Source organism: Sciurus vulgaris (genome assembly GCF_902686455.1).
Source record: "Sciurus vulgaris genome assembly, chromosome: 4".
Taxonomy (NCBI): Eukaryota; Metazoa; Chordata; class Mammalia; order Rodentia; family Sciuridae; genus Sciurus; species Sciurus vulgaris.
Genome location: NC_136464.1, coordinates 92,179,795 through 92,198,071, shown reverse-complemented (window position 1 = coordinate 92,198,071; position 18,277 = coordinate 92,179,795). Strand labels below are relative to the sequence as shown.

At 42.4% G+C, this 18,277-nt stretch overlaps 2 protein-coding genes across 6 annotated transcripts in view; one reads left to right on the top strand and one right to left on the bottom strand.

The window, feature by feature from the left end:
* The window catches only part of LOC306658946 (olfactory receptor 13A1-like), a gene marked incomplete at its 3' end in the record, with an annotated part of 30,735 nt that extends 28,048 nt beyond the window's left edge, over positions 1-2,687 (bottom strand). The window contains exon 1 of the mRNA XM_079136227.1: positions 2,613-2,687. The remainder of the gene's footprint in view (positions 1-2,612) is intronic.
* Positions 2,688-2,803: 116 nt separating this feature from the next.
* The window catches only part of ALOX5 (arachidonate 5-lipoxygenase), a 60,440-nt gene continuing 44,966 nt past the window's right edge, over positions 2,804-18,277 (top strand). For 2 of the 5 annotated variants that reach the window (XM_079137595.1, XM_079137596.1), the window contains exons 1-2: positions 2,879-3,036; positions 16,206-16,404. In XM_079137595.1, the coding sequence (XP_078993721.1) occupies positions 2,887-3,036; positions 16,206-16,404 (349 nt within the window). In that variant the 5' untranslated portion in view covers positions 2,879-2,886. Of the gene's footprint in view, positions 3,037-10,822; positions 10,954-16,205; positions 16,405-18,277 lie in introns of those variants that run through there. The other 3 variants (XM_079137598.1, XM_079137597.1, XM_079137599.1) reach the window with 3 other exon arrangements.

Sequence of the window (18,277 nt, the reverse complement as noted above, 5' to 3'; positions counted from 1 at the left end):
ACTCTAAAAATTTTACTTAATGCAAAACAATAAGCAAAGAAGCAACAGATAGCAAAAATGGCAGAAATAAATCCAACCACATCAAAAATGGCATTAAAGATTAATAAATTAGGTGGGTGTGGTGGTACACAGATGCAATACCAGCTACTTGAGAGGCTGAGGCAAGAGGATCACAAGTTTGAGACTAGCCTAGGCATTGAATAAGACCCAGTCTCAGAATAAAAATAAAAAATAACAAGAGTTGGGGATGTAGCTCAGTGCACAAGTGCCTTGTTTTACTGCTAGTATTGAAAAAAAAACTAAATTAAAAATTCAAAGTGAAGAAATCATCAGACTGGATAAAATAAGATCAAACTTGTAGGAATATGATTTCCATAAAATACAAAATTTAGATTAAAAATACAAATAGATTGAAAGTAAAAAGATTGAAATAGCAGCCATAAGGTAGCTAAATTAGTTATGTTATCAAACAGAAAATTGTTATTGGAGATAAACATGGATACTTTATGATAAGTTCAATCCGTTGGCAATATATAACAATTATAAACATACATGCATCTAACCACAGAACCCCCAAATTTATGAAAAAAGATCGGAAGTCATTAAAGGGAGAAATCAGTAATTAACAGTAAAATTTGGAAACTTACACTACTTTCAATATAGAACACCTAAGGAATAGACCAACAAGTACATAAGAACTGGAAAATAGTACAAAACAGCTAGGCCTAACAATACAGAACTTTTCATTTTTTATTTTATATTATTAGTACATTATAGTTATATGTAATATTGGGGTTCATTTTGACATAATCATACATGCATGGAATATAATTTGTTCTACTTCAGTCCCCATTATGTTCCCTTTCCCTCCAGACCTCCCTACCCGGGTTATTCTTCCTGTGGTCTTCCTTCTATTTATTTATAATTTTTAAAAATTAGTGCTATACACACACACACACACACAGTGAAAGGTGAAATTTACTGTGGTACATTCATATATATACATAGCATAATTTGGTCAATTCATTCTGCAGTTCCTCCCTTTCCCCCTTCCCTTCTCCCTCTGATTCAATGCCCTTCCTGTATGTCACTGATCTCCCTACAATTTTCATGGGATTCCTCCAACCTCCTGTTCCCTACCTCCCCCTTATTTTGGTCTAGCTTCTACATATGACAGAAAGCATTTAACCCTTACTTTCTGAGTTTAGTTATTTTACTAGCATGATGTTTTCCAATTCCATCTATTTATCAGCAAATGCCATTATTTTATTTTTCTTTATGGCTGAGTACAACTCCAACGTGTATATATACCACATTTTTTTGATCGTTCATCTGTTGACAGGCACCTGGGCTTGGTTCCATATCTTGGCTATTGTGCTATAAGCAGAACTTTCCTCAAAAAATTTACATCTGTAAATGACTACACTAAAAAAAAAAAAAAAAAAAAAACTCAAGAAATGATTTATCCTTCACCTAAAGACACTACCAAAAAGAAGAGAGAATTAAACCTAAAGAAGGAAATAAGGATCAAAGTGAATATGAACAGATAACAAATTGATGAAATCTATGAAACTTAAAGTTGATCTTTGAAATATTTTATTTCATTAAATATTACTGAGTTTGTGATCACTGAATCATGCTCAGACGACCCAGTGCTGAAGACTAGCAGGAGGACAAAGGGGCCGTTGGAGGTAATGAGTGGGGATAGATTTCAGGTCAAGCTATAGCCCTGAAAAACTTCCTTTCAACTTACAAAGCCTTCTACCACAATCCTTGTGGATCTCTGCCCACTACAATTTAGAAAGAAGACCCATTACCCCACAAGGCAGCCGATTCCCCCAAATTCCGGGAACATTATTTAAAAATTGTGATAATAAATTTTATTTCAGATATTCATAACATTTATATTTTTAAACATAGCAATATATTTTATTTTTTATTTATTATTTTTCTTCTTTTCCTGGAACATTCTTGATGTGTAATTGATTCTTTCTCTAGAACGTCCGTCCAGTCAGTGGTCCACTCCCTGAACTACCTTCAACCAAGTCTATCTCCTTTCCCACCACATGCCCCTGCTTTCCCAAGTGTGCTGACTTGCCCTTGCAGGAACAGATTGGAACTTTCCTCTCCTGGCTGCCCCTATCCTCCCTCTGTTCACTGACAGTAGTGGCTTGCTCCCTTCCAAGTATGAGGGCGCCGGGCACAGCCAGATGCTCATTCCATAACGTGAGGAAGTCAGGACTAACAGAAGTCTCTGTGATATAAATTCCACCCTTAGTATCAGCTCAGCAGGTGGGTTCCCTCTTCCCCTATGCGCTTGCAGAGACCCTGATCCAAGTCACCACTCCATGAGTATAGTCGGGGTCGCGTCGCCCCCCACTCATACTGGGAACTTGGTGAGGAGAGGGTTAGGGATCTTGGGAGCCCAACTCCAGCGACTTAAGGGAGCCTGACACTAAGGGAAGCAGAGGCAAGAACGAAGGGTGGAAGCGATAAGAAACGGAATGAATGAATGAATGAATGAATGAATGAATGAATGAATGAATGAATGAATGAATGAGGGGGGCCACCTAGGTAGTACCCATTCCGTCGCTGTTAGAACATGCACCTACCATGCGGAGATGAGCTGCAGAAATGGATGATCCCTCTCCAGCCAGAGACTAGCAGTTAGAGACCAGAGCGCCACAGGACCGCAGGGTGGGGTAATACGTGGGGGAAAGGAGGCGGGGCTATTGTTAGAGGCGGTGTTGGGGCCAGGGGGCCGGACAGGCGACTGCAGCCCGCGGTGAACAGAAGCCACCGACGTGGCCCCGCCAGGTACCGTCGGGCGCGGAAGTTACCAGCTTTGTCTGAGCCCGTTGCCCCCGGCGCTCAGTGTTTGCAACTATGCCCTCCTACACGGTCACTGTGGCCACTGGCAACCAATGGTTCGCAGGTACAGACGACTACATATACCTCAGCCTCGTGGGCTCCGCGGGCTGCAGCGAGAAGCACCTGCTGGACAAGGCGTTCTACAACGACTTTGAGCGGGGCGCGGTGAGGACGCGCGGCGGGGACGTGAGGGCGCGGGGCTGCCTCCGGGCTGAGAGACCTGAGCGCTGGAGGAGGGCGTGGCCTGAGGGCCAGTCGGGGCAAACAGATCAGGACCGGGAGGACTGGGGCTGAATTGGGATGTAATGGACTGGAGTTGGGACTGGGGTCTTCCAAGAGTGGTCAGGGCAGTTGAGATCTTGCTGGAGGCACGTTCAAGATTCAGCAGTGGGGGCGGCCAGGTCTAGGCTGAGAGCACCTGAGACCCTATCAGCGCGAGCTGTACTGCAGTGGGGTAAAGTCCTGGATTTCCTGGCCTCAGGGATCCGGTAGGGGACCTTGAGTTGCCTGTGTGCCCTCTGCAGGGTGCGGTCGCTTCTTCCATGGGGGAAGGAACAAAGTTTCCACTTCGTTTCACTAAATGGAGCGCTGAGACTGTGAGAGATCCCTTCTTTGGGCAAGTGCTGTAGACCGTATTTCTTCTGCCCTTGCTTTGTAGGGCGCTAACTCGGGTCGCAAAGGGGATGAGAGAGGTCCTTTGTCCTGAGTCCTTTGCCTTTCTGTGAGGCACAGACACCATCTCAGAAAAACATGAGCTGTGAGAAGAAAGTGCAAATCAGGGAGTTCAGAGACCCTAGTCCAAACCTGGGTTTGACCACTAGTTTGATCCTTTGTCTTCCCTGTGGACCTCACTTACCCCAACTGTAAAATAGGTTAACTTCAGTCTGGTCCATGAGTAATGGTCCCACCTGGTGACTGGGAGTAGCACTAGCAAGTGTCTTTTACACCAGGACAGCTTCAGTGCTTAGGACAGGCCCCAGAGTTTAAAGGGAAGAATAAAGCCAACTCAGGTGAAGAGGGACCTTTGGGAAACCTGGGGGTATTTGCCACTTCTAGCAAAAGTACACCAGGGAACACTTCCATCGTAGGCAGGTAAATGAGGGAAAGGGCTTCCCTTCATTCCTCTTCAGTAGAGGTTCCCTGGAACCTCAGAATTTGAGGAGCAAATGCAGACCACATTTATTGAACCTCTAGTCTGTAATGCCAGACATTGTGAGAAGCCATGCACAGGTGACCTCGTTTAGCAGCAAACTCCTAATGCTGACTGGGGTGTGAATTTCACTCCATGGCTTTCTCTGGTGAGCATGTGCAGGTCACAGTTTTCAGTGCCTCATTTATCACCTGGTACATAGGAAGTGCTCACCAAATAACTACCCATAATAGTCCTAGACATATTGCAAATGCATAGGAAAAAACCCATTTCCTTCCACTACCCCACAACCAAAAAGATTCAGTCTCTATCAAGCTGCTTTCTCACCATTTCGTTTATTTGGTCAACTCACATGAAACTTGTTAGAACTATTTGCAACAAACACAGCTTGCAATTTTCATATTTCAACTTAATTCTTCTTGGTAAATATCATAGTGTCCTGGCCTGCAGAACCTCAAGTAAGGAAATAACAGTCTGCTCTTTTGCTTGATTCCAAAAGTGAGCTGAATTCCTATTCTGCAGCCTCAGAAACTTACTGTAACCTGACTTGGCACTTAAATTTAACATACTCTTAACCTGGCTTCAGCTCCCTTCAAGGAAATTTATATACTGAGTGTCAGAACAACTTCTATTGCTTGGTTCTCAATTGAAGAACTGGACCTGAGAATCATGATGCAGTGGAGTTGTGATGTCCATTTGGATTGTTGGTGCCCTCTACCATTTCTGAAGTCCCTTCATTTATCTCAATTTTATCATGGATTCCCCCCACCCCAGTACCTCGGGCAGGAAAACAGAGAACAGATTAGTTCCCCTTTATAAATGAACTGCAGTGGACCCCGTTTCTCCAGACACTGCAAAGTTCTAGAAGCGTAAGGTTATCAGTGTGCTCAAGCTTTGCAGTATAACTTATATACCCCACGTATGTTTCCTCCCAGGAGGAGACACAGTGACAGAGCAGTCCTTAGACAAAAAGTGAGAGTGCCCTTCTGTTCATTATTTCCATTTCTCTGTTTTGTCTCCCTACCCTGAGAAGTCATTCAAATGACATTATGGTTGAACACCTCAGTGAAAATTCCAGAGGCAAATTTCAGGAGAGATTTGCATGTCACATTTCCATTGGATTGAGGGCGGTCATCAAGAGGGGCAGCTGCACTATCGGGGAACCAGCTGGGTGCGAAAGGTCCTTTGGAAAAAAAAAAAAAATCAGCTTTTGAGAAAGTTCCTGTTGATGCAAAATTACTTCACACTTTGTCTTGCACAGCCTGGAACTGCTTCCTCATTCTCTAGGGAGTATATCTTTTAAAGACAAGCTGTTCCTTTTGGTTAAAGATAGGAGAGAAATCTTAGCAGAAGTACTTGCTGAGAAGATAAGGCTATTCCATTTTATCTAGAAAAGTGTTGTAATGATTGCCATTAACAAAAGTAAGAATAACAATAATAAAATTTATTTCCACACAATCAATTCAATTATTTCCAGTTCTACCATTCCAGGTTTTAGCAGGTCAACAACCCCCTCCCTCAAAACACAGTTCAATCCAGTAATGGACAGGACTGATTTTTTATTTTTTTCAATAAATTGAGTTACAGATTCCTGACTTTTCTCATCAGATGGTGTTTCAGCTCAAGACCAGGAACAGAGTCCCTCCCAGGTGGGATTCTCCTATGAGCATCATATGTTCATTGGTTCCCTGTTGTCTGCTGGGCAAAGCTGGGTTGATACACTGAATGACCTTGTTCCCAGAGGCTAGCTGGACTCTAGGCAAATATGAAAAATTAATTTGTTTCTTTAACTCTATAAACTTAAAGCAATTTAAGTCAAATGGAATGACCTTAACAGTTCTGAAGATTTCTGGGGAAATTTAGTTGGCCCAATTCACTCTTTGGTAGTACCTTCAATAACATTACAGGAGGACAGGGAGTGTAGCTCAGTGGGAGAGTGCTTGCCTAGCATGCTCAAGGCACCGAGTTTAGTCCCCAGCACAACACACACACACACACACACACACACACACACACACACACACACACAAGCTAAGGGCTGTAGGATGAGGTTCAATGTATGATTTTTGAATATATTCAGAAGTTTAAATTATTAATGATATATTCTTAAATAAATTCAGTGAACATTCTTATATTCTTAAAGAATGAATTCTAGAATACCTCCTTCTCAAGAAGAATATATTAATAGAGAAGAAATATTTCTTTTGTATGATCTTCTCTCTATATGTCCCAATACTCCCTCCCTGCCCCATTTATTCCCTATATTCTGCCCCCTCTTCTTCTTCCTCTTTCTTCTGCTACCTGTTTCCCCAATGGCCCCATTTCCTCTCTCCATACTACAACTCTTTCCTTTCCTGCTCCAATATCTCCTTTCCTCCTTGTATTCAGCCACCTCTAACAGGCCCCTCTCTGTTCCCTCAATCCCTAGCTCTCTGCTCCACATTTCCCCTCCTTCTACCCTAAGTCTCCTCACCCATTGTCCCTTTCACATTCTCTCAGCCCTTTGGTCTCCTCAGCTCTTTCTTCTAGTCTCCCTGTCTTTGGTCCAGTCTCTCCTTTGTCTTCTCCCAGTATCCTTTCTTCTCTTTTCTAGAGCCTTTCCCCCACAAGCCTCTCATTAGTCCCTCTCCAAGATGGTGCATCCCTGGTGGGCCACATCCTTGCTCCAGCAGAGGGATCCTTCTCCCCATCCATCCCACAGAGCAATAGCTGAGGTCTGAAGCAGAGACAAATGAATTCATGAATGACCTTTCTTAAAATACTGATAGCTCAAATGGAAACTGATCAACTAACACTTCAATGAAATACATCATGCACCACATAATGATGTTTTGATCAACAGTGGACTGCATATTTGATATTGTTCCCACAAGATTATATTGGAGATGAAAAATTGCTATCGCCAAGCATTTTTCTATGTTTAGATATGTTTAGATGTATGAATACTTATCATTGTGTTACAAGTGCCTACAGTATTGAATACAGTTTTCTAATCTAGGAGCCTCAGGCTATGCCTTATTTCCTAAGCATGAAGTAATCTATACCATCTAGGTTTGTGTAAGTACACACTGGATTGCTGCACAATGACTAAATTGCCTCATAATGCAGTTCTCAGAACATATCTCTCTCATTAGCAAAGTATGACTGTATTCAAAAGCCTTAAAATCGTATATCCAATACGGAGTTGAAAACAGCAATGAAATTAGCCAAATGGACTTCCTGACCTGAGGCTGGTGAATTACAGGTTTCTTACGTTTCTCTCCAGCATCTTGACCACTGTATCATCTACCTCCATCTGCTGAAACTCTGTACCTTAGCCTTCCTTCCTCTGCATGCAATTCCCTGTCTTAGGACTCCTTTTCTCCAAGTTCCCTATATCTGAAATGCCCTGCCTACCCCTTGTCCCCACTTACCTCACCTCTGAATCTGACCAGTTCCAAAAAGCTGCCTCAAACACCATCTCTCTTAGGAAGGTTTTCTGTGTCCTCCCATCTCTGGCCTTCCTTCACACTGTGGAGTAGATGAGTCAGGGCTCAATGCTGAGTCTTTGGTTCCCAGTTCAGGCCTTCTCTTAAGACATGGCTGTGAGGAGCAGGGGGCATGCTGGGCTGCTACAGAGGTGTGGATACTAATCATGGGGCCACAGATGCTCACTAGCATTATAGTGGCCTCACCTCTCTGAGCACTTATGTGTATCTATAAAATGAAATGACATTCACTCAGCTATGCACATGTACAGCATTCATTGAGTACCCTATGTTGTCTGATTACTATCTCTAGTGTCCACCATGAAGAATTCCATGTGTCACAACACAGAGACAACAAATAAAGCATTACGCCAGCATGCCTGGCCCTCAGAGTGAAGGGAGGAAGTTCAGGACATCTGGTGGTTCCATAAAACTTCCTGAGGCCTTATTTTACTTATGTGGCCTGGTAGCTTTCTAGAGGGAGGATTTTCTCCATTGTCTGTGACACTTGCAGTAGATGCCCCCTGGGATGCTAGAGTCACAGCCACATGGCTTTGACCCCTAAGACTTCCTGAGTTGGTCCTGGTTGAATCCCTGAGACCCTGTTCATCTCCTGTTATGTCCAAGGTCAGGCCAAAGCCCCTGGGCTGGCCAGAGACAAGTCACAGTGCGGGCCTGACCTGCGTCCCCTGAGAATGACCCTGTCAGATGGCAGATTGAGTCCTTGTAAGACTTTTCAGTGATTTCATCGCAGGTGCAACTTCAGGGTTCTCTGCTAGATGACTGAAGGCATGGGTCGGGCAGGAGTCCTGAAGTGTCCCATTCTATTGTGACTGTACAAAAAATGTGTTGAAGGGTCACCCTGCTATCCCCACCCTCAGAGTAGCTGCTCAGTCTCTACTGTGGGTTACCACTCCCAGATAGAAAGTTGTCTGTTTCATTCCAAGGTCCTGAACGTTTTCCTCCCATAAGAGTATCCCCCTCAGATCCTCTTGATACCTGTTACTTTAGAATGAGTGTCCTCTCTACCCTCACCCCAGCCTTCCTAGCATCTATACGCTGGGATATCCACCAACTCCTCCTACCCCTCAGAGTCACGGGAAAGTCACTTCCCCTGCAGCAGCTGCCCTGGGACAGGGTCCAGGCCTCTTGGTGGCCCCCCTTCAGTCCTGATCATGCTCTGACTTCCTTCTTCTCTGCTTGCACCACCATTTCCTAAAATGCCTCTGGTTCTTCTGTGTCCTCATAGCCCCTTCTCGACCCTCACAGGAATTCCCTCCAGGTTTTGAGACAAGAGTTTGAGCACATGGGTTTAGCTTTTTCCTCCAACATGTACCTCTGGCTGCTCTGCTGTGCCCATGATGGACCACAGAGCAGGGCCTGGGCTATGTTGCTGCTGCTCACAGGTAGTGCTATAACCTCCAGAGGTCAGGGAGAGAAGACAGGGTGGTTCTGATGCACACAGCCTTGCAGAAAGGTAACATAGGCATCATGTTATTTAGAATTCTCAATAGTCCTATTCCAAAGGTGTTATATCCACATGAATGATGAAGAAACAGTCTCGGAAAGTGAAGCAATTTGTCCAGGCTACATGGTCAGTCACTTTGAAACTAGAATATGAACTCAAAGCTCCAGACACCAGGGCTCACCTGTCCTCTAGCCATGTGTTTCTCACTGCCCTCCCCATTAGTAGGATTAGGAATCTCCATCTTGGCCCACAGGAGAGCTGAGGCCTCATAGATCCTTGGGGTGTGTGGGTCCTGGCATGGGTGAATAGTTGGTCTGCAGGTATCCAGTTCTGGGCTATCCCATCCCCATTGTGTTCTTCTAGATGGCCCCAAGGCCCTGGAGATTGGACCTCTTATTCCACTAGATCCTTTCCTTACCTGCTGATGTGTTGGTGAAAAAGTTTCCTTCTCTTCCCCCAATAAAAACCACCCTTCAAGAGATGCACCCTTTTTCTCTCCTTTTATTCCAGGTCATTGCTCCCCACCCCTCATTTGTGTTTCTGTCCCCAGTTGGACATCATGAGCCCTTCTGACTTTTCCCAGTGAATCACCACCCTATAATAGGACAGGGCTCCTGCCTGAGATTCTACAGGCTCTTGGGATAATGTTGTATCTATGTAGCCTTGTCAGAGCCCCCAGAACAAACTGTGGGTCAGAAGAGGTCTTTCTTAGGGGTGCCCAGGCAAGACCTGTCCCCTCCCTGCAAAGGGGTATTCTGGTGGGACAGAGGATCATACACTAGGGAAAGGACCCGGACTTGTGATCTCAAACACAGAGGCCTGGCTCATTTATCTATGAAACTGTTCTTAACTGCAGACCCTGGCCCAGACCACAGGGCCTGAAGAGGAAGCTTCTGCTTTCTGACCACAGAGTCTGGCTTTGGCCCCAGTCACCACATGCAAAACTGTTCCTCATGTTCAGAGCTGAGAGGTTAGCTTCAATCACCCAACTTCCCTTCCTCTTAGTAAGTTCTCCAGGGGTTCTCCTGGCAGCTTGGAGAGAGGGGAATGGACATAGAAGTGAAGAAACCACATGTAGGATGAACACTCCTAGTCCCTTTGATTGATTCACTATCTCACCAAGAACTCTGGTTTCTACTGCCACGGGAAAGAGTCAAGGAAATCTGGCTTAGAAATTACCTTGGAGAACATGGAGTCTGGGGTTTCCCAAATCTGCTGGTCATTGGAACATAACTGGTATGCTTGAGCCCTCATCCTTATTCCTTATCTGCTGATGGTTGCAGAACAAGCCAAGCAGAAGCCCTAGTCACTGCTTCTGTGCCCACCCGAGCCCTGGAGGAAGGAGGAGCTAGGCATGCTCAGGGCACCGAGCATCTAGGTCCCAGGGCCTGGGTGGCAGTGCTGCTCACAACCTGGGGTGGCACCTTTTAGTGGCAGGGTGACCCTAATCTACCACTAGTGCCACAGATGCTGGGGGAAATGCTTGGTCTGATTGTTCTTAGCATCACTATATGGCTATGAACTTCCATTGTTCCAGGGGTACTTGAATCCTTATGATCTCACTTGTCTCTGAGCCTTCTCTTTTTACCCAGTTATTGACCTAATTGAAAACTAATAAAGATGAAGTACTGTGGCAGGAAAGCCTGGAATGGAATTCCAGCTTATTAATGACTGAAGTGGGTCCTATTGGGCCTCAGCATCCTCCTCTGTGAAACAAGTCATAATATCTCTCTACCTCTCAAAGTCATTGTGTCAGTCACAGACATTGTCAGCAAGCCTTTCAAGCATGGCAAAGAGTTAGCCTAGGTAAGGGCCAGCTTTTCATCTCTGGCCCACAGGAGCAGCTAAAGAGGACCCTTATGGATTTTGGCCTGGCAGGAGTCAGCCTATGCCTGGGCATATCCCTTTACTCCAGCATGTGTACACCAGGCCCTGGGCCACTAGAGTTCATCTACATGAAGGCAGAGCACAGAACTTGACCATCTCTGCCACTCCAGGTACAGTACAGAGATTTGTCTAAGGAGACATTTTGGTATATGCCTTGACTAAATGAATTAAAGGGTTCACTTAAGGGGACCATTGAGAATCTTGGTCCAAGATATGTAGTCAACTAGAGAACCTATCAGCAAAAGAATAAAGAAAATATGATATTATTAAATATGATATTAGAAATATCATAAGAAATATATTAGAGAATGAAATTTTGTCATTTGTGGCAATATGATGAGCTTGAAGGACATCATGTTAAGTGAAATAGGCCAAGAACCAAAAGACAAACTGTATACTCAGTCTCTCTCCATGTCCCACTCATGTGGGAGCTAAAAATGTTGATAGCATAGATGGAGAGAGGAAAAATAGAGGTCACTACCATGTTGGGAATGGTAGTGGGGATAGAGAGAAGTTGGATAATGGATACCAAAAAGCAGATAGGAGTTCTAATTTTCTACAGCACAGCATTATGATAATAGATAATAATAATAATAATAATAATTTATTGCATATTTTAAAATATCTATAAGATAGGATTTTAAATGTTTCTATAAAAGAGAAATAAATGTTTGAGGTGGTGGAAATGCTCATTACCATAGTTTGATCAGTATAAATTGTTTACATGTATCAAAGTATCTCCCATACTCCATAAGTATGTACGATTGTCAATTTCAACTTTTTAAGAACAAAAACCTTGGCTAAATAAACTATGAGGGAGCCAAACTTACCTCTTCCCTTTTTTGACTGGGTCTGAGAATTAACCTGTCATGAGAAAAATTGAAAGGAGAAAAATATACAAATTTATTTAATTAAAGTTATACATGACATAGTAGCCCTCAAAAAGAAATAAAAACCCCACCAAAAGCAAAGTCAATCACTTATATACTGAATTATACAAAGAATAGTAAGTTGTGAAATGTAATAAGGGGTTTGGTCAAGAGTAGTTAGATGAAGAAAGAAACTAGGAAGATAGTGATACCACAGAAGGGAGCTTTAAACTTCTTGATAGGAGATGTGAAATCAAGTCAAATGTGCACACATACACAGGCAAGGCTTTAATTGGGACTTCGGCTGAAGGGAGACAGCACTGATTGAGAGATGAGGCTGCTTCATAAACAAAAGTGGGGATGCCAGCTTTCAGTTATTTGCTGAAGTCGGGTGGGTCTTGTAATTTTCCACTGGAGCCGGGTACAGTTCCAAAAGATGTCTCTTCTTGCCTGGGACTCAGATCACTGAGAAGTTACAGTAAACTTGTCCCAGCAACTACCAAGTTACTCTTGCAGCTGGTGCCATCATCTTTTGGACACAAACTGATCTTGTGGCTGGATGGGGTCCTTATGATAGGGCTGAAGGACTTTAGGTGACTAGGCAGCTATTGCTGCTGAAAAATGCACAGACCAGCTCCAATGGGTATTCAACACTGCATGAAGAGCTGAAAGAATCTGATCCAAAAGTTAAGGTGATTAAGGGGACTGACATAATATGAAGACAGAGATGCCAAGCCTTTTCATCCAATTTTAGTCAAGCATCAGACATCTATCTGCAGGCCTAAGTAAAGGGTCTTTGTTTTCAGTAAAAGCAGGCTTCAGGTCACTGAAAAGTAATCCAGGCAACCATTATCATATAACTCACACATTAGATGTGTTATCTACAGCAAAGCTAGTGGGAAAGTAATAATGTATTGCCCAGCTGTGTGACCTCCAAAATGAGTGATTTCTAAGTTGACTATGAACTTCTATTGAAGCTGGAGGGTTTATTTAGGTTTCTCCCTGGTAACAATTTCATCTTGTGCGAAGATTCTGTTTCTGTGGGTTTATCAGGGTCTTGTAACAGGTCTGTTGAAAAGAACACAAAGGTAGAGAAGCCTAAAAAGGGCAATAGTTTACTGCGTTGACCCAGCCTTTGTCCCACAATTAGAGTCCCTGATTGTCTCAATAAGGGTTAGGTTAATAAAGTCTATTTTTACAGATTTCCTTCAGCTTCAACTTCCTATTCTTGATTAAAAGAATTGTACTTTCCTGCTAGTATAGGAAGAATGTCTTTCACCTGAGACTTTCTTTTTATTATTATTATTGCTATTATTGTTAGTTCTTTTTAGTTTTATATGACAGTAGAATCTATTTTGATGTATTTATCCAAGCACAGAACATATCTTATTCTAATTAGGATCCCAGTCTTGTGGATGTACATGATGTTGAGATTCATTGTGGTGTATTCATAGATATACATAGAAAAGTTATGTCAGATTCATTCCACTGTCTTTCCTATTTTTAGTCCCCCTTCCTTCCCTTTATTCACCTTTGTCTAATCCACTGACCCTCTATTCTTCACCCCCTGCCTTGGGTTAGCATCCACATCTCAAAAAGAACATTTAACCTTCGGGTTTTTGGGGAATTGGCTTATTTTACTCAGCATGATAGTCTCCAGATCCAACTATTTGCTGGCAAATGTCCTAAAGTCATTCTTCTTTATGGTTTAGTAATATCCCATTCTGTATACATACCACATTTTTTTTACCCATTCATCTGTTTATGGGCATCTAGGTTGGTTCCAGAACTTGGCTATTGTGAATTGTGCTGCTGAAAACATTGATGTGGCTGTATCACTGTAGTATGCTAGTTTTAACTCCTTTGGACATATACTGAAGTGTGGGTCAAATGGTAGTTCCATTCCCAGTTTTTTGAGGAAGAATCTCCATACTGCTTTTCAGAGTGGTTGCACTGATTTGAAGACCCAGAAAGAACGTATGAGTGTACCATTTTCCTCACATCCTTGCCAATATATATTGTTATTTGTATTCTTGATAATGGCCATTCTGGTTGGAGTAAGGTAGAATCTCAGTGTAGTTTTAATTTACAAATGTTAACCATTTTCTCATATATTTGTTAACCATTCTTCTTTTAAGATGAGTCTGTTTAGTTCTTTTGCCCATTTACTGATTGTGTGTGTGTGTGTGTGTGTGTGTGTGTGAGAGAGAGAGAGAGAGAGAGTGTGTGTGTGTGTGTTAAGCTTTTTCAATTCTTTGTATATCTTGAATATTAATGCCTTATCTGAGGTGTGGATAGCAAATATTTTTTTCCCATTTTATAGATCTCTCTTCACACTCTTGATTGTTTCCTTTGCTGCGAAGCAGCTTTTTAGTTTGACACCACATCCCATTTATTGATTTTTAACTTTTACTTCTTTTGCTTTACAAAGAACTAACACCAATCTTCCTCAAATTATTCCATGAAATAGCAAAGGAGGGAAACCTTCCAAACTAATTCTGTGAATCTAGAATTATCCCAAAATCAGACAGACACATCAAGGAAAGAAAACTTCAGACTAATAACCCTGATGTAGATAGATGCAAAAATTCTTAATGAAATTCTGGCAAATTGCATACAAAAAATATTAAAAATATAGTGTAGGGATCATTCAAGGATGCAAGGCTGTTTCAATATATGGAAATCAATAAATGTAATTCATCACATCAATAGACTTATAGAAGAGAATCACATGATTATCACAAGAGATGCATAAAAAGAATCTAGCATAATTCAGCATTCATTCATGTTTAAAACATTGGAAAAACATACCTTAGCATTGTAAAAGCAATATATGCTAAACTAGGACCAAAATCATTCTAAAAGGGGAAAAATTGAAAGCATTCCCTTTAAAACCTGGAACAAGACAGTGATACCCTATTTTCATCACTTCTAGTCAACATAGTCATTGAAACCCTAGCCACAGAAATTAGACAAAAGAAATAAATTAAAGGGATAGTAATAGAAAAAGAAGAGCTCAGTGTATCCTATTTGCTGACAAACTTGATTCTGTATGTAGAAGACCCAAAAACCTCCACCAGAAAGCTTCTAGATCTCATAAATGAATTCAGCAAAGTAACAGGATATAAAATTAAAACCCATAAATCAACCATGTTTCTATACATTAGTAATGAATCTGCTGAAAGAGAAATTAAGAAAACTACCCCATTAACAAATAGCCTTTCCTCTGTTTGGTCAGCTTTGTGTTCAAGATTAAATATTTTGTTTTCATTGTCTGAGGTTCTGTCTTCCAAGAATGCGAAGTGAAATAAGTCAATCCCAAAAAACAAAAGGCCAAATGATTTCTCTGATAAGTGGTTGATGATACATCATGGGGAGGGCAGGTAAGGGAATAATTGAAGAAGGATGTATTGTGTAGACAGAAATGAGAGGTAGGAAGGGGGCAGGGGAAGGAAAGATAATAGAATGAGACAAATAGCGTTACCCTATGTACATGTATGATTACGCAAATGGTATGACTCTGCTTCGTGTACAACCAGTGAAACCATAGTTGTACTCCATTTGTATACAGTGAATCAAAACAACAACAACAACAAATAGCCTCAAAAAATATTTTGGAATTAATATAACAAAAGAGATCTATACTGAAAACTACAGAACACTAAAGAAATTGAAGACCTTAGAAGATGGAAGTATCTTCCTTGTTCTTAGATAGGCAGAATTAATATTGTCAAAATGGCCAAAATGTATACCAAAAGCGTATACAGATTTAATGCAATTACCATTAAAATTCCGATAATGTTCTTTATAGAAATAGAAAAAGCAGTCATGCAATTCATTTGGAAAAATAAGAGGACCAGAATAGGCAAAGCAATCCTTAGAAAAGTGAAGCAGCAGGCATCACAATACCAGACCTTAAACAATAGTACAGAGCTATAGTAACAAAACCAGCATGGTGTTGGCAACAAAACAGACATGAAGACCAATGGAATAGAATAGAAGACACAGAGATAAACCCACATTCATACAGTTATCTCATAACTAGACAAAGGTGCCTAAAACATACATTGGAGAAAAGATAGCCTGTTCAACAAATGGTGCCAGAAAACTGGAAATCCTTCTGTAACAGAATGAAATTTAACCTCTGTCATCCTGTCCAAAACTCAGCTTAATGTGAATTAAAGACCTATGAATTAGACCAGAAACCCTACACCTACCACAAGAAAATGTAGGCCTAATACTCCAACATGTAAGCTGAGGAACCGACTTCCTCAATAAGACTTCTAAAGTGCAAGAAGTAAAATCACCTGAGACTTTCATCTTCTGCTTTTAAGAAACAAAGTGAAGGTCAGATTCATCTTCCTGTAGAAGTAATTTTTTAAGCACCTTTAGCTGAAAGTATTCAATATGCCAAAACAACATGTTTGAGGTGTTGTGTTCATAACTTCGTCAGATCTCAGGCTTAAATGGGCTAATTCTCTTCTTCTACTCAGGTTGATTCTTATGATATGACTGTGGATGAAGAACTGGGGGAGATCCAGCTGGTCAGAATTGAGAAGCGCAAGTACTGGATCCACGATGACTGGTACCTGAAGTACATCACACTGAAGACACCCCATGGGGATTACATTGAGTTCCCCTGCTACCGCTGGATCACGGGTGAGGGTGAAATCGTCCTGAGAGATGGACGAGGTGAGCAGCTCTGGCTCCTGCCACCCCTTGGCTTTCTGGGAACTGAAAGGTCTTCCTCTCCTCAAAGAACTGTATTCCTGGGAGAAAAACTCTGCTATGCTGGGTGGAGCTCCTGCTCTGTGCTCTGATATAGCTTCAGGAGGTATGATCTTCCTCAGGTACTAATAAGCCTCAGGGTGAATTGAGTGGCCCCAGGACACATGGCTAGCTGTGACCTCCCTCTACAACCCTATGGGGAGTTGGGACCTTAGCAAAAGTTACCTGTGGGACTTACCTCTGGGCAGTTCTCCAGGTGTCAATGTTGGTGAGATCACAGTACCACTTGGGTGCTCAGTACTCTGAGCAGGCCTAAGAAGGTAAGGGCTGGAAAAGGAGCACCCCCAGAAAACCATGGGCAAACCTGGGGTTCAGTGTCATCAGTTCTTAAACCCATAGTCTCACTTTTTGCTCCAAGAGGGAAGAACCTAAAATCTGCACTCCTTTGCAGCAAAACCTAGCACTAAGATCATTCTTTTTTAGGGACATAACACAGGATCAGAGAGAGAAGCAGATGTCAGAGGTCAGCAAGGTCACTCTCTCCCTGGATGACTGTCCCTCAAAAGCCAGCCTCTTAATGTGCATGAGTAAAATTCAGGTCTTGGCAAACTTCTACCTCACTTCCAGTCATAGTCCTTTGGTTTGTTACATCCTGGCAGTCTAAAAGCTGAAATGATAAACCTGCAAATGCCAGACAGGCACTGTAATCATAGGGAAGAGGATAGTTGCTTCTGTTTATGATCACATGTAACACTTGTCATTGATGAAGCATTCCCTATCACTGGTTCATTTGTTCTTCACGGAAGTTTGGTGTGTGAGACAGTGAGGATTATTAATCACCTTTTTGATAAGAAAGTGGAGGCAAAGAAGAAAATGTTCTCCACTTGATGCATTTCTACCATCAGACACATCCTATTGTTCCTGTTAGGGAATCTGATTTACCAAGAAAATGTCTTGGATGTTTGGGAATAGGAGGATTTTTGTCCCCTACCTCATAGCAGGGAAAAGGGTCACAAAATTGACTTTTTTGGGGCCTGAATGTGGAAAGTTGTAGACAGGGTGCTTCTCTTTGGTTGTGAAGTCTATCTTCTCATAGATCCTGTACCTCTTCCCAACAAAAACAAGATGTTACTGTCAGATTAAGATGATTCAAGGAGGGTTCAAGAAAGGGACTTTAAAAAAGAGTGGGACAGTGTGCAGAGGGGCCATATCTGTGTGTGGGGTCATCAGCGTAACAATCCTAAGAAGGTGGGGGAGGGAAAAATGACAGAATAATGCAGAAGAGGAGTATCCTGGAGACAGCTCCCATGGAGGAGCTGTGGCCCACAGTAGAGAGGCAGGCACTCTAGGAGACACTGCAGAGGAAAGCTGGGGAGGACATGGCCATTCCTCATTCCCCTAAAGCCTCCACTCTGCTCAGGGTCTCAGTGACTGAGTCCAATGGGAAGGCCACTGATTCAATCTATTTCTCTCACCTTCAAGGACAGGACAGGGTAGAGGGTGGGTCTGGAGTGGCAAAGAGAAGCTGTCTCTGGAGTTCTACTCCATTCCTAGGTAACCAGCCATCTTAGTGGCTTTGAACAACCAATAAATTTTTGCTCATAATATTATGGGTCTGGCATTTGGGATAAGGCTTCAGGGAGCAGTTCCTTTGTGTTCTCCATGGCATCAGCTGATGGTGCAGGAGTTGGAATATTTCCTTCTCAGATGGTTTTTGTTCTTACTCTAGCACTTCAGGGCTCCACGGCCTGTCTAAACATGGCATGTTATTTTTCAAGGTTTCTCACAGCATGGTGGCCTCAGAGTAGCTGTACTTCTTACATACTAGCTTCTAAGC